The sequence below is a fragment of the Pyxicephalus adspersus genome, chromosome 1, assembly GCF_032062135.1.
Source record: "Pyxicephalus adspersus chromosome 1, UCB_Pads_2.0, whole genome shotgun sequence".
Classification (NCBI taxonomy): domain Eukaryota; kingdom Metazoa; phylum Chordata; class Amphibia; order Anura; family Pyxicephalidae; genus Pyxicephalus; species Pyxicephalus adspersus.
In genome coordinates this window covers 117,889,106-117,904,538 of record NC_092858.1, presented here as the reverse complement: position 1 = coordinate 117,904,538, position 15,433 = coordinate 117,889,106, and the positions used below count along the sequence as shown (strand labels likewise).

General features: G+C 34.8%; 1 protein-coding gene across 1 annotated transcript in view; it reads left to right on the top strand.

The window, feature by feature from the left end:
* The window catches only part of PLXNA2 (plexin A2), a 182,476-nt gene that overhangs the window by 130,793 nt on the left and 36,250 nt on the right, over positions 1–15,433 (top strand). Inside the window, exons 13-15 of the mRNA XM_072411934.1 lie at positions 8,909–9,060; positions 10,349–10,466; positions 14,761–14,897. Coding sequence (XP_072268035.1) covers positions 8,909–9,060; positions 10,349–10,466; positions 14,761–14,897 — 407 coding nt within the window. The remainder of the gene's footprint in view (positions 1–8,908; positions 9,061–10,348; positions 10,467–14,760; positions 14,898–15,433) is intronic.

Below are 15,433 nucleotides of genomic sequence, written 5' to 3'. Positions count from 1 at the left end.
CATGATGGAGCAGATGTTCTCATAAAAGTTTGAATGTCAATCCATACCCGACTTGTTTAAATAACTCAAGGGCTCTGAGATGGTTTCATGTCACTTTTCTCAGTCAGTACTGACCAGCTTAACTGCCAAGTAGACATGTTTTATTGAAAGATATTATAATATTATTTTTATTAACTTTATTAATACAATTAAAAACAATTAAATTTATACAAAGTCTACAAAATACAAAAACTATCTCTCAAAAGGGTTTACAATCAAGTGTCATAATCATGGTCATATGTCATTAACACACTCTAAGGCAATTTTTAAGAGCAAGCCAAACAGCTGCATGTTTTTAGGATCTGAGGAAACCTACACAAAGGCGAGAGTGCTAGCTACTGAGCCAACCATATATTGTGCTGCATCTATAATGATATATTTTTTCTGCACTTTGCATGTTGTTGTGTGGTATACTGAAAAAATATTCACCATTAACCAGTTCACTTTTTTTAGCAGCCCGTCAAGAAACAACATTGGCATAGTAGGGACTTCACAAACTCGCACTACCATATTAAGGCTTAATTAGGCAGCATATGCCTAACATGTTATCATACTTCAGACCACTCTCAAGTAGACAGTACCCTGAGAATAAATGACAGGCAAGATCAAGGAAACACCTTGTGCACATCAGACATCAGAAAGTGCAACCTGCAAGAGACAGCTGCCTATGTAGGTTCTGTCTTGATCGGATGGTAAACAAGTTTTACAGATTAAGGAGCCACAAGAATCTGTATTTGTGTAAGGAAGATTTAGATACATACATATACATATATATATGTGTGTGTGTCTGCAATATTGCAGTATGATTTAATTATTTGTATCCACTTTTTTCCTGAAATTTGTATCAGTATATTAGTGTCTTATGCAAGCATAAGGTGTTAATATAAAATATTCACCTCCTTGCAAGCCATTACATGTTTTATTGCAATAGCTCATTTAATAACGTTTTTTGTCCTTAGACTATTCAACAGAAATGTTTTTTTTAAGTGAGAACTGAAATTTCTGCAAAGTAATTTAACTGACTGCATAAGGGCTTGTATATGCCCATGCAGTCAGTACTAAGTAGATGCTCGCTTGAGTTCTGAACTTTGTCTTTTATTTTCCATTAAACCATTATTCTAATAAACATTCCCTAGTGGGAATCAATTCCTTCCATTAAAACACTTGGAAGATTAATACCAGGGAATGTTTGAGAGAATATCTGATTCTCTGTTTTATAAATAGAGCCCTTTGTGTGTGTGTGTACATGTTGCTTGATAGAGAATGATACTGTTTTGTTCTATTATCATGTATCTTTTGAGATTTGCATTGCTACGTTACTAATATATTATACTAGTGGTTTGCAATGCTCACCTATATTTAGGTGTTTTATGGGTTTGAGTGGGGATTTATTTACTTATTGTAAATCTTTGTTTTCCTAAATTCATGTTCAAAAGACTAACCTGGAACAGTGGGGAGTAGTGTGAAAAAAGATTTAAATGTATTCATTGACGAAAGAGTTACAACATTATAACATGTGTAACGATAAATCTTACTGTTAGAATAATTATTTTTAGGAAGCTTACTAATTACTTGTTGGAATTGTTCAAATGTAAGGCATTGGTCTGGCTTTTCACTGAACTAAATATAATTTACAAAAATATTATACTTTAATAGGTGCAGTGCTAAAGGTACCTTTAATTGTCCCCTTTTTTCTTTAATTTGACCTGCTCATATGTGCGTTGAACTCACATGTAGGGCTAAGTATGCTGTTACAAGAAAAAAGTAATGTGCACCATGACATTCAAATCCTTTGTTTAGGGCTAGCTCCCATGGTTCTACATCCTCTGTAAGCCTATGAGCAATGCTAATCGCTGCTAAATCTCCTGCTGGGCCCTGTGTCCCTTCCAATGGCAAAGGTCAGTAAGATGCTTGCTATGGAAATACTGGCCCTGAGACATGCACCATGGAGCAGATGTGCCCATTGAGAGATCGATTTGCTGGAGAGAGAGAGGAGGAGGCAGCTGTAAACGGTGGCCTTTTTTGAACGCTGTAGACCACAGGATGCTAAGGGAGCTATGATGATCAATGAAGCAGAACTGATGATTTTAAGTATGCATCGTCCCAATGTTTCCAGCTGAATTTGAACTTTTGTAAAGAATAGTCTGTGGTTGTCTGGACAACATAAGTGACTATGCTTCTTGTCTGGATGTAATTAATCAAACTTTGCTGAAATGTCACTAAGATTGTTGGCTGTGCTCCTGCTCTTTTTGTTAACTTTAACCCTTTTAGTGCTGGAACACCTGCTAGATGTTTCTTTTTACAAAAGTCCTTTATCTAAATCCTGGATTGCCTAAAATCCTAATGTACAATAGATCCACAACAATTTTACTGCTGGTAAACTCTAGACATGTGGTAAGCACCTCAAGGCTGAAAGGTTTGAAAACTGAATCATGATTCGATTATTTGATCTTTCTAGCATCCCATGAAAACTGTGTAAGGTTCCCATAATTACTAGTTACTGTCAACCACATTCTATGGTTGTAAAAAAAAAAAATACTTTTTTTGTCAGTCTTCACACAACATTAAATTAGTCAGTACTATATAGAAAAACAAGATAGTAGCTATTTGTCAAATTTCAGGGTTGATCAACTACTGCCAAGATCCCTATAATAGACATATATCAAAGATAATTTTTTGGTGTATAGGGACTTTTAAGGCAGTACGTTTAAAACAATGTATGTATAAAAACATTTTAATACTAATATCCTATTAAAAAACATTCTTAACATATTGTATGTTAGAGAGTGAAGCCTCTATATGTAATAGTTACAATCCCAATGATCAAAAAGTAGTAAAGCGTACAAATGATCTTGGTAAGTGTAAATTAACACAGTATCATTCAAAAGTAGTACTCTCGAATGATCCAACGCATTTCACAGATTAAATCCGCTTCACCAGGAAACAATTTAGTACAATAGGAGTGAGTACAGTATACCAAAAAAAAAAAATACATTCATAAACAATTTGACAATGTATTATAAACATAAAAAAAGTATAAATACACTCAAGTATAGCAAATCAAACGGGTATACACGTACCACAAAATAGCAGAGGTGCAACTTGAATCTGACCCAAGGGCAGCACAAAAAGCATGGAGTGTTATCACGACCAGAACAGACCACAACCAGGCACAAACGGCGTTTTAAGGATGATCGTTACAAACGCAGAAATTTGAGAAAGGTGTATAATTTAAATTATTTCCCTCAGGAGTCAATAGGAATGCAGTCCCAGCAAAGTTGACAGAATTCACTTCTAAATATATGGGGATGGATATCAAAAAATACCAATAATATTACCAATCTCTTATAGTAAAGTCTCAAATACAAATAGTTTTTAAATAGGGAACTTCCTATAAGGTAATTTGTACGATTTACTACTTTTTGATCATTGGGATTGTACCTATTACATATAGAGGCTTCTCTCTAACATACAATATGTTAAGATTGTTTTTAAGTAAGATGGTATTATCGAAATGTTTTTATACATACAATGTTCTATGTGTACTGCTTTAAAAGTCCCCTACACCAAAAAAACCTTTCTTTGATATAGTCTTTAACATAGTCAGTACTATATGTTAACATCAACAAACCAAAACATCAAATTTTTGTCTAGCTAGCAAAAGCTACCAAATTTTTCAGACCATAAGACGCACCCAGGTTTTAGAGGAGGAAAACAAGAAAAAAACATATTCTGAACCAAATTGTATAAAGAAATATTTAATAAAATATTCTAGAATAATATTTAACGGGAGAGAGAGATTGTACATTGTACAGACACATTGCACATTGCACAGATATTGCATTACAAGACTATAGTGACAGGAAAGCTACACCTGTCATAGGGGAATGACGTGCTGCACAAGAAAAAAAAACTGCTCACTCACACTGCCCCCCTCCTGCTCTCTCAGCATTCTCACACAGAAACGCATCCCCAGCATCCCCATAGACGTGAGCTGCTGATAAACACAGGGAAGGGAAGGCAGGGCTCTCGAATCCATAGGATAAGGTAGGGGTGGCCGGCTTTGTTTTTTGTAATCCGGGCGGGGGAGGCTGCAGAATGGAGGGGGCCATGCTGCAGGGGGGATGCCAAGCTAGATGGAACTGCAGCCGCCTGCTGGGCCCCCCTTGGAAGCGCGGGAAGGTATTCAGACCATAAGACGCAGCCCCAATTTAGCCCCACTTTTGGGGGGAAAAAGGTGTGTCTTATGGTTTGAAAAATACAGTACGTGTCCAATAGTTCACATACCCGAATTTCATCTGCACATGACTGGATAACAGAAGTGGATCTCAAATTTTTTAAAAAATACAGTACATTTAGTCAATCCTTGATACTGTGTTGTTGAAATCAAAATGTTAGTGTGCAATAAGACAAGGTGCAACACTTTGAAAACACTTCAGTTCATCAAAAGTCAAAAAATTACTTCTTTCAATCATAGATAATGCAACTCTAACACTATAATCATTATCAAGTGACATCTAAAGGCTGTATACATCCTATATATTAAATAAAATAAATCCATACATTCTCGTAAATGTTTACCTTATTCAAAATTCAGATCTATCCATCATACACTAAAATAGTATATCCCACCTTCTGCTGTGCTCTGCCTTGAAGGATGTGCGACATGCTTATGCTGCAGTCAAATGTACAACTGTAGAAATAGAATACTGAACCAAAAGAAAGTCCCACACAATCTCAGCAATGGCATTTTCTTTATAGATAATCCAACACACGTTTGTGTTGGATATCATCTGATATATGAATGTGTTCTCGTTTACCACTCTTCGTAATTATATTTAAAACAGCAAAATAGATTTAATCTGTAGCATCATTTTCCCTAATCAATCTTTTGACAAAGTAGTAAGTAAGCTAGAGCTAACGGCGGCTAGAAATGGCCTTGTAGGAACATTAAGATGTATTTTTTTTATTTCCTCATCCTATAATTCCTTTTCCAGACTATGTTATACTGGTGTTGCACTCTGTGATCCCTAGAGTCACCAAAGCTGGTATGCTCCTGAATTGATCGCTAGTCTTTGCAGTAGCTGTTCCTTAATTATCTGCCCAGCCCCCACAATTGACTAATAGGTTTATCCATTTTGAATTGACATAAACAAAAATTTTCCTTCTTTGAAACAGCTGGTGTTTGTTTTTTCTTTTGTTTGTTTTTTCTTCATGCACTTGTTAAAAAAAAATAAGGTAGAGAAAATTATTATTATCCTTTTGCTCATGACATCTGGTCAGGGACCGCTGCCCATCAAAAGTTTAAATATTATGTCTGTATAACTCGAAGTGTCAGGCAAACCTAGAGCCAGCTGATACAGCAGAGTATGGTGCTACAGTGAATAAATAGAATACTATTTAGGCTAGGGGCTTATTTTTATGCAAGGACCTAAATAAGGAAATATATATTTCTTGTTCAGACAAAATAAATATGTGCAAAAGTGGATATTTGTTTTCAGGAGAGAGTTCAAGCTTATTGCCTTGCCTTGGTCCCAACTTTAAAAACATAGTATGTAACATTACCCATTTGGTGATTTGCAAATGCTAACCTTTGTCTTCCCTTTTTACTCACATTCCTGCAGTTGACTAAGGCTGAATACACACGTGCAATGGTTCTCCTCCGATAATCGGCTTATGACCGATATCGGACAGGAATCTTGCTTGTGTACAGCGCTTGTCGTTCATCGTCCGAACGACCACCCTGGTGGATCCACAGACGATGGACGACGAGCGATCATAATGGAAGTGAAGGGGGAGAGAGCGCAGTGGGGTGCTGCTCCGTCGTTTCCCCCTCCCCTCTTTATAGAGCAGAACGGTGCTGTATGTACAGCACTCGTTTATGCATCATGCAGGTGTTAGTCATTGGAAAGAATCGTTAGAGATCCTTTCCAACGACAATTATTGCACGTGTGTACATAGCCTGTCAAAAGAAATACTGATTTAGAGAACTAATTGCCATGAGGGATGGTTTCTCTAAGTTTTCCCTTCACGATTCTTGTTGCATGCTCATAACCTTCCCAGCCTCTTTAAACACTGTTTGTTAAAAAAAAAAAAAAAAAATCAATAATTAGTTATAAACAAATTGAAGATCTACCGTTCATATCACTTTTTACTTCTCCACCATCCTGCCAAAGACTTAGACGATCTCTAAAGAAAAACCTGATAATTCAGGTTGTATAAATAGGTGTAAAAAATACTAGGTGTCATCTTGCAAAATTAAAGCAACAAGTGCAAACAGAAGACTGCTGATCAAATATTTATGCCAATACATCAGTACATAATTATAAGTCTAATCACCCTTGATTTGTAATGCTGAAGTATACCGAAATACCTAAATATTCATAATTCATTTAAGACATAAAATGGTAAATACAAATTCATTGGATATAATTATAATAAATATATTAAGCAATTAGATAAAAATGGAATCAAACTTATCATGTAAAATATTTGTGAAAACATCTACACAATCTACACTAAAGGAAACTATTTAACTAAACAAACTAATACAGTACATGGTAGATAGTGTTCTTTCTGCTAAAGGGTGTTTCAAGGTTGAAATATAGAATGTATTAGTGTGTTGAAAGTGCTGTGTTTGTCTTCAATATGTATATTTGTGTGTCAAAGGAAAGTTTAATTTGCAGTATACATCATGAGTGTACCGTGCGGTAAAGCTGTTAGATTCACAGTGGGGAATGAATAAGACCAATAATGGTATTACCTGTAAGATCTTGTATAATTTTCTTATTTATATCCAGCAGCTAAGATGTTTGAGTTTTTAGCTGCTGATAGATGAAGAATTGCTATATTGTAAAAATAAAGATTTTTGCATGAAGTAGGACTGGAGGATGGAGACAAAGCCATTGAAAGTGGATTAATTGAGAAAATGTTGCCTTTTGTCAGTGGTTAATACAAAATGTAAATGCATTTGCTAAACAGTGAATAATCTGTTAAATGGTAATTATGTATTGCTAATTGTTAATAGAGATTTACAAAGTAGGGAGATTAGAGGTGCTATACAAAGGTAAGGACTAGTAGTTTGCAGGTGCTCTGTTGAAATTGGCAGTTGATGGAAAACAAAAGTTTTATTGTATGCATTCTAAACCTTAGATATGCCATCAAAATATCAGTGGTGCTCTAGCTTTATCTAAAAGTGTGCAGGCTCTCTAAATATAGAGTAAGGAAGGTTTGATTAGGTGGGCGAGATATGCTAATAAGTGATCAGTGTTTTACAGCTGGAGTGATGTGTATACTGCATGTGACTGATTGGGATAGATGACCTTGACGGTGATTAGGTTTTATAATTGTCATTGTTATGTGGGGTTGTGTGAAGAATAGGAGCTGTGATTTACAAAATATTAGTAGCAATTCTAAACACACAAAAAGTGTATACAAAGGTCCCTTTAGTCTGATGTTAAGAGCTAAGCCCAGAATGGTAAGACAACAGTGCTATCCACTTTACCATTCCTCTTGTCACGGCACAAATTCTTAAGCTTCCCTACTTGCAAACACATACAAAATGAACATTTTACACAAAAAGACCTTTTTTTGCTATTCCAAGGGGTTCCCTGCACTAATGCTGATCAAAGACAAACAGACTGTGCTAAACTTTTCTGGGTTTACAATGGGGTAATGTTGATGCTACTAGTTTGTACAATATTTGCACTGTGCAGTCAAAAAAAATGTATTTATTTATTTATTGTCATGCATGTACTGTGATTCATTTGAACACATCAACAGTCCACTAATCACACATTGCTAAACGTTTGTTTTCCTGCCACTCAAACACTTGACTGAAATATTGGGTGCATGCCAGTTCTGCCACCACTGTAATAGTTGCAGCAGAAAAAAAAGCCCTAAGCTATGCTATGTGCAGAAGCGAGGGATAAGATACTCTCTATGCATGCTGCTTTCTTATATAAGCCGTGGCTCTGGTCTCCAGCTGTCTGACACTTTGCCCTGTGCACTGCTCCAATTAACAGCATTGTTCAGAGATCTAAAGCACTGTTGATTTGAAGCATTTGTGAATCCTAATCACAATTTTAATCTAGTTCCTACAGCACAAAGGTCATGGGTTTGACACCATTTAGGACCATTGTCAGTATGGAGACCTTTATTCTCCATGTATTTCAGTGTATTGGCTCTGGGTTGTCTAATTTTTTCCCATAATAAAAGTCATTTTTGTATGTATGGTTTACTGGTCTACACTTTTTTTAGGGGCAATGTAAACTATGCATTGTTTTCTATAAAGCAACAAATCCTTAGCATTTCCACCCTAGTCACTGTTCCACAGTAGACGATTTGTTTGCGATTAATGATTGTTCCTGCCTAGTTTAGAGTATTTTTGCTTACCTGCACACTCTTACCTTTAGAATCCTGAATCAATAGGTAATTTTCTGTTGCTACATTTGGATATTGTTATGGGATGGTAACTAGATTATTTGTGAAAATGAGTCCTAATTTGCCCTTTTCAAAGTTGATGTTTTTCCTAAATGTTATTTTTTGTCCACATTGTATTTATTTAATTTAATAATGAAATTGCCTTCTACCTTTTGAACCAAGGTCTAATTTAATGGATGAGCTGCTTTCATGCCAAGTGTAATTTATTTCTATTTATTTATTTTATTTTTAACAGTTAACTATTTATGGTCAGTTGGCTGCATGAAATCCAGCTCTAGGACTTATTTATTTATTAATGTAATTGTAATTTGCGCACTTAGCAATTCTGGGTTATGGCATTAAATATTACCATGCATCTACGCAAAAAGAAATGGCAAATATGATTCCCCATATTTAATAGTCTATTTCAACTTTTAAAACCTTTTAGATCCTCACTGTGTCTGGACCACCTGAAGGAGGCACCCTGGTTACAATTCGTGGAATGAATCTTGGCTTGGATTTCTCTGAGATTGCTCACAATGTGCTGGTAGCTGGAGTACAGTGCACCCCAGTGCAAGAGGAATACATTATCGCAGAACAGTAAGACTTCTATTTCATAATTTGTATTGACATTATATTTCTGCAAATATAAAAACTCTGATAAAAAATATTTAATTTGAATCCTCCTGCAATAAAAACCAGGAAAGCTAAATCTAGAAAGTTATTGAAAACCACATTGTGGCATTTTGTGAATAGAACAGTCTATATTATCAACCAAATGTAACATGTGGGTTTTCTAGGATATTATTTTTGCCTTGGTAAAGTTCCATAAATTTGTAGGGATTTGTATTTATTGTGAACTATTCCTTTATTGACTTATAAATAGAGTAGTTCAGTCAAGGAGTATTTAATTCCTTCAAAAATTTCAGACATTAAAGTAAGTTGTATGCTTTCTTATGTGGGGGTAGCAAGGATAAAATCTAGAGGATGTGAATATGGATGTTTGGATTTTGATACTCATTTGCAGTCCAACAAGTTGTTTAGACCATAATTTCAAATGCAAAGTATGGTTTATTAGCTTTAGATTAGATTAGAATTGTTTTACGTTTTAAAATTCTGTCACATCACCAGTGTGCAGTTCAGAAAAGATGAAAAAACAACCAGTTGGAGTCCACATTTTATTTGTTTATACTTTCTTAGCTGTGTGTGTTTCACATATTCATCTGCCTATAGTTGCTGTTCACTGGTACAGTTGAACCTTTTTATAAAAAAATATAACCCAAAGTTATATTTATGACTTTTTTAGTATTTGCAATAGGACTATTTTTTTTACTTCTGTGTGTCTTGACTTTTAATATCCACATTGTGGTGTCTTCTGCCCTTTTATCTTATATGTTCTATATTTGTAGCCATTTGGGAGCTCAGGTCGTCAGGTCCCTTTACCCATAAGTTTTCAAAACACCTAGATTTGGCCATCACTCTCCTGCAACCCATGGCATATGCCTTGTTCCCATTTGAGACTGCACTATAAATGTTTATCCTGTATATAAAGTAATGTTAAAACACAGTTCACACAGGTATAAATTACTTTAATCAATACATTCAATTAAACCCACTCTTTCCTTATACAACTTCACAAATTGGGGAATCATAAAACATGAATACAATCTCACAACATTTTCCAACAGATTAGAAAATATTTTTCTGTGCCTAAGTGATTTCTTTTTATGAAAAGATTGGTGTGTCACTTTCATAAACATGCTTGCTAGATGGTTGTGACAATGTTGTTTAAATATGTTGAGCATCAAATTTATCAAAGTTATCTGACTCATGATAAATATATTCTTGTTAGAATTCTCTGATTTCCCCGTCTTTGTATCCTTTGCAGGATTGTGTGTGAAATGGGTCCAGCTCCACCTACTTTTAGCTCTGGACCAGTGCTTCTTTGCGTTGGAGAATGTAAACCAGAATTCATGGCACGATCTATACAGCAATACAGTTTTGTGGTGAGTAAGCAGTGACATCACTGCAATAATGATGCAATAATGCACTGCAATAGTTTTCATAGTTTATTTATAATCATTATTTTTTGCTATTGTACATTTAGGCACCTGTTTGCACCAGCATAATGTACTATGTATTAGTGGGGTCCTGGAAAGTGCTCTCCAGGAGATGCCGTTAAGAGCCACATTGCTCTTCTCTAAACCTCCTAATTCTTTACCTCTTTACTTTGCTAGGGCAAAACTAATAGTAATAAGGACAGGGAAAGATTCTCTATTCACACCAATGTGTTTTAACACATTCTGGCTACATGGTGAGTTTTAGGTGCATTTTAAATTTACGTTTCACTCATGTGCATTCCTTGTTATACTGGTAACTACACCAAAGATGCAGCAAACAGTTCACTACACCTAAAACATTTGGGTGTCATTAGAACCTGGAACTGTTGACAAGTCGGAAATATAAAATGTGTCTTTTTGACACATTGACATTTTTACTGGGAAATAAATGACAGTCCATACACACCACATTGTCTTAAGTACTTTACATTGTCATTAGGATTTTTTGAATCTGACCTGATACCATTTTATCATCTACATTTATTGGGACGTTGTCAACACCTAATTTTCTTGAAAAAGCAAAACTGCAGAAATTCTAATACTATTTATAGTCATGAGAAAATACAACTTCTTTCTCTCGCCCTGAGCCGATTATCGGGCGCGAACTTTTGGAAGTGTGTATGTAGCTTAAAGTTTTACATATTAGAACATAAAAAAAATCTGGTACCTAGCAGGTTCTAAAATTATTTAAATCTAACCTCAGATGTAAAATAACACACAACAGATTCCACTATGTCATTATTTTACAAAATTAAGCCAAAATAGAGACATCATGTCTAGGTAAAAGTGAAAGAGTGAAATCTAGGTATTAATTTAACATCTTGCAGAACCACCTTTTAGCAGCAATATTTTGAGGTAATCGTTACCTATATGACTTTATCAGTCTCTCACATTTCTGTGAAGTATTTTTGTCTCACTCTTCTTTACAACATTGAGATTATTAAGGTTTGTGGGCAGCTGCCACAGCAGATCGGTTTGAGATCTGTACATTTGACTGAGCCAATGCAACACATTGATTCTTTTCTTTTTCAACTATTCTATAGATTTGCTGGTAAGCTTCGGAACAATATAATTATGCAAACATGCTGTAGTATATAGTCAGTTTGATGGCTTTGACCCAGTACATCAATGAAAGGACAAACAAGTTGCATGGGCAGAAGGGGTAGTTTTACATGGGCATTTTTTACTGTCTCTTGTTGGGGTTGCGAAAATGGTGCCTAGTACTGTATTCTGCACCCTTTCTTATCTTCTTAGACCTGGCTTTTATTAACATGATGTAGTGGTAAAATAAAAATGGTTCTACCACCATGCATCAACTTTGCATAATGGGAGTGTGCAATAGACCAGCAGAGTCACGCATAGCAGCTATGTCAAAGTGGAGTGCGATTAAAGCGTATTTACAACTACTGTCATAACCAGATTTTTACTGGACTACCACTTGGGGTTGCAATTCACAGGTTGCACATCCTGACATTTTAGGACTTGTGGAGCATTCAAAAACACTAGTATAAAGGTTTGGCTTTTGGAATCTGTTACACTGTTCTGTGCTTTACCAAATAGCTATATCATTATTTATATGCTATTAACAAAATTAAAATTTAACAAGATATACAAATTACAAGACACAATGTGAGAATTTCATATTAGGAATACACTTGTGTTGCTGCCTGAATCCTTGGATTACATCCAGTTCTGCCCTGCGTCATCTTTTCTGTCTAGAAGCATGAGAAGTTTTAAAGCTATAAATGTCATTGCCATTCTAAATTACTACCTGTGAAAGTTCACACACCAGTGACTAGCAGATCTATTTTTGCTAGTTAATAACTATAATAGCAGTAAGCAAGGAAGAATGGTGCAGATCTCTAAATTTCTGTAATTTATGATGAGCCCACACAAACAAAAGGGAGTAAGCATCAATTAGGGTAAGTGATAGCATACAAATTTTAATCTTTGCAGCAGCTACACACATATCAGAATGATCGTGCTATCCACCATTTAACTAAAGTTATCTAATTGAAATAAAATTCTATTCCAAAGATCCTTTTTCTAATCAGTTTAGTATAATCTCTTGATTTAATTAGACTCTACTATATAAATTGACTGTGAAAGAATTTTGCCATCTGATGGACAATAACAATTACACCTTCCTTCTTACTCAGTCTTTTATGAATAGTGTGGAACGTGGTATAGATATTTACTAGTCATTTAAATACCTGGACCAGGTTTATGTAATTGCCAAGATACCCCTGGGCATATGATCAGTTTTTGCACTTTGTTACCTAACCTATTTGCATTTTTAAAATTTGAATATTTACCCGCATTGACCACCCTATCCGCACCACACCAGAACCTTCCAAACAAAACCCTTATATTTGTTTTACCTGATGGGGACAGAAATGTATCAATTAAATATATCCCAATTTCTCAGTTTAAATTCCTACTAAAACTACTCTAAAAGACAAAATTGCATTTAAAATTTTTATTACAATATTATCATACTCCAAAAAACTCAAAACCTTTGCACCAAACATGTCATGTTTCCTGAGCTAAATAGTCATAAAATGACAAATATATTTTCCCTTTTACTTCCTGATAAACCTATTTTCCTTTGCTGGTATTGCTGGGGGCTTACAGATCATTAAAAAAATTTAAATGATTACCATGAAGAACAATCTGTTATCCAGCATCTACACAAAAGTGTAATTGTTTTTTTTTTTTTTTGTGTGTGTGTGTTTTTTCCTTTTACATAAGTATATAGGCTTTTGGAAAACGACAGCAGTTTCACCTTCTATATACTTGAGTTTAGCCAGAATGTCATCATAATAATGTGATACTTATTATACTATAAATGAATGCAGTTCAAATATAAATAAAAATACAATAGATTACAAAAAACATAGTCACAAGTCATTAAAAGAAATGTGGAACATACTCCAAAAATATAGACAAGACTTTGAACTCTTCCAGATTAAAGTGAATTTACCAGCCTTTCCAATTAGACTTAATAGGCTAATAATTAAATATACTGAGTTATTTCTATAGTTTATGTTTTGCTTGACTAAAACTAATGTGAAAAAAAAAATAATTATGTTTACAGGTTGTGGCACTGTTATATACATTTAAAAGCTAACAATGGATATCAAAGTTTATGGTCCCAGATAGAGTGAAATTGTTAGCTCTCTGATATTTTAAGGGGTTCAGGGCCTGTTTAAATCCTTTACATCTGCATTATATATCAAAGCTGTTTAACAAAAGGCATGGGAATTACACTGTTTAACAAAAGGCATGAGTATTACACTGACTGAAACCACAATTTCAATATTGTAAAAAAATTATATCTAAAATATATATATATATAAATCTATATCAACTGTCAATGTGAAAGGCTCCTCCAGGGATGACTGGCGACCCCTTTTTTTGGAGACAGTAAATCTGTAAGCCCATTATACCCTGTTATGCCTACATTTCATCAAAGAATACTATTTATGTTTGCCTAATAGTCAGAAAATGAACTTTACATAGAGAGCTCACTAACTTCGGAGTGTGATAGAGGAAGTTGTCCTCGTATTTACAGCAGAAACAAAAAAATCCTTTCTGATTCCCCTATTTTCTGTGGCAAGTGCTCCTCCCAGCAATAACATCCAGACAGGCTGCAGTGGTCAATTTGCTCCAGAAGGTCATTTACATACTGCCTGAAAGTAATTACGCATTGTTTAATGTTAAATTCCTGGGCATCGAGTTAGAAAATGGCAATTCTAGCTCTGTCATGAGCTGCTTTAGGGTTCTAATATTTTAGGGGTAGTTCCACCAGGATGTTTTTATAAACAATGAAAATTGCTAGATGTTTCTTCTTAATCTAAATTTGGCACCAGATATATGTATACTGTAGCAGATTGTCTGCAGAAAATTACACACACCAGATCCGATTGTTCCATCTGGTTAAGTAGAATATTTCATAAGCTTAAAGAGTAATTGTGTTTATTAGTAATTTCTTTTTAGTAGTTTATTTGATTTGCTGCTTCAAGAAAAACAGTGAGACATTTCTGTGTCTAATAAAATAACTGTTTGTGTTGTCTAGTAGTTTGTCAGTATGACGTACAAAAGGTTTGAATTGTATGAATACAAATGTTAACATGAAAGTCTCTAGTATTTACATAATTTTTGACTTTTTTTATTTTAGAATCCAACTGTTTCCTATCTTAGCCCAAGCCGGGGTCCTGAATCTGGAGGTACCATGATAACGATAACAGGTCATAATCTTGGAGCTGGTAGTACTGTTTCCATCCGCTTTGGAAACCAAACCTGTGAATTCTATGGGTGAGTAGAATTTTTAGCAATTTTTTAAAAAAAGCATAGGACTCTCAGAGTAAGTGCCTGAAAAGTTGTATTTTGAGGATAGGCAGAGCTTAATAATGTCAAATCAAGCTATGATTTTATAAATTTTATACACTCCAACAACGGCATCTCTCTGCCATAATTTTTCACACCGATGAAATGTGTTGAGGGTTCTTTTTGTTTGTTCTTGTTGCTTGTAAAAAACATGTTTATATTAAAGCAAGTGCCAATTACTTTAAAGCAAATTCTCCTTTTTTCATTGGAGCAAATTGAACCATGCTTCATAAGGGTTTTTTGCCTTCCTCTGCATCAACCATGTCTATATGGTTTTTCTGGGATATGTTTATTTCCCCAGTGGTTTAACTTCATGGACTCATGTCTTCTTTTAACCTGGCTAACTATGTAAACTATGTAAATCTAACCAGGAAAACAGTTGTAGTCTAAAAAACAGCTATACTACCCTGCCCTGCATTTTAGCATTTAAAACAAAATATTGCCCTTGCATTTAACCACCTGAG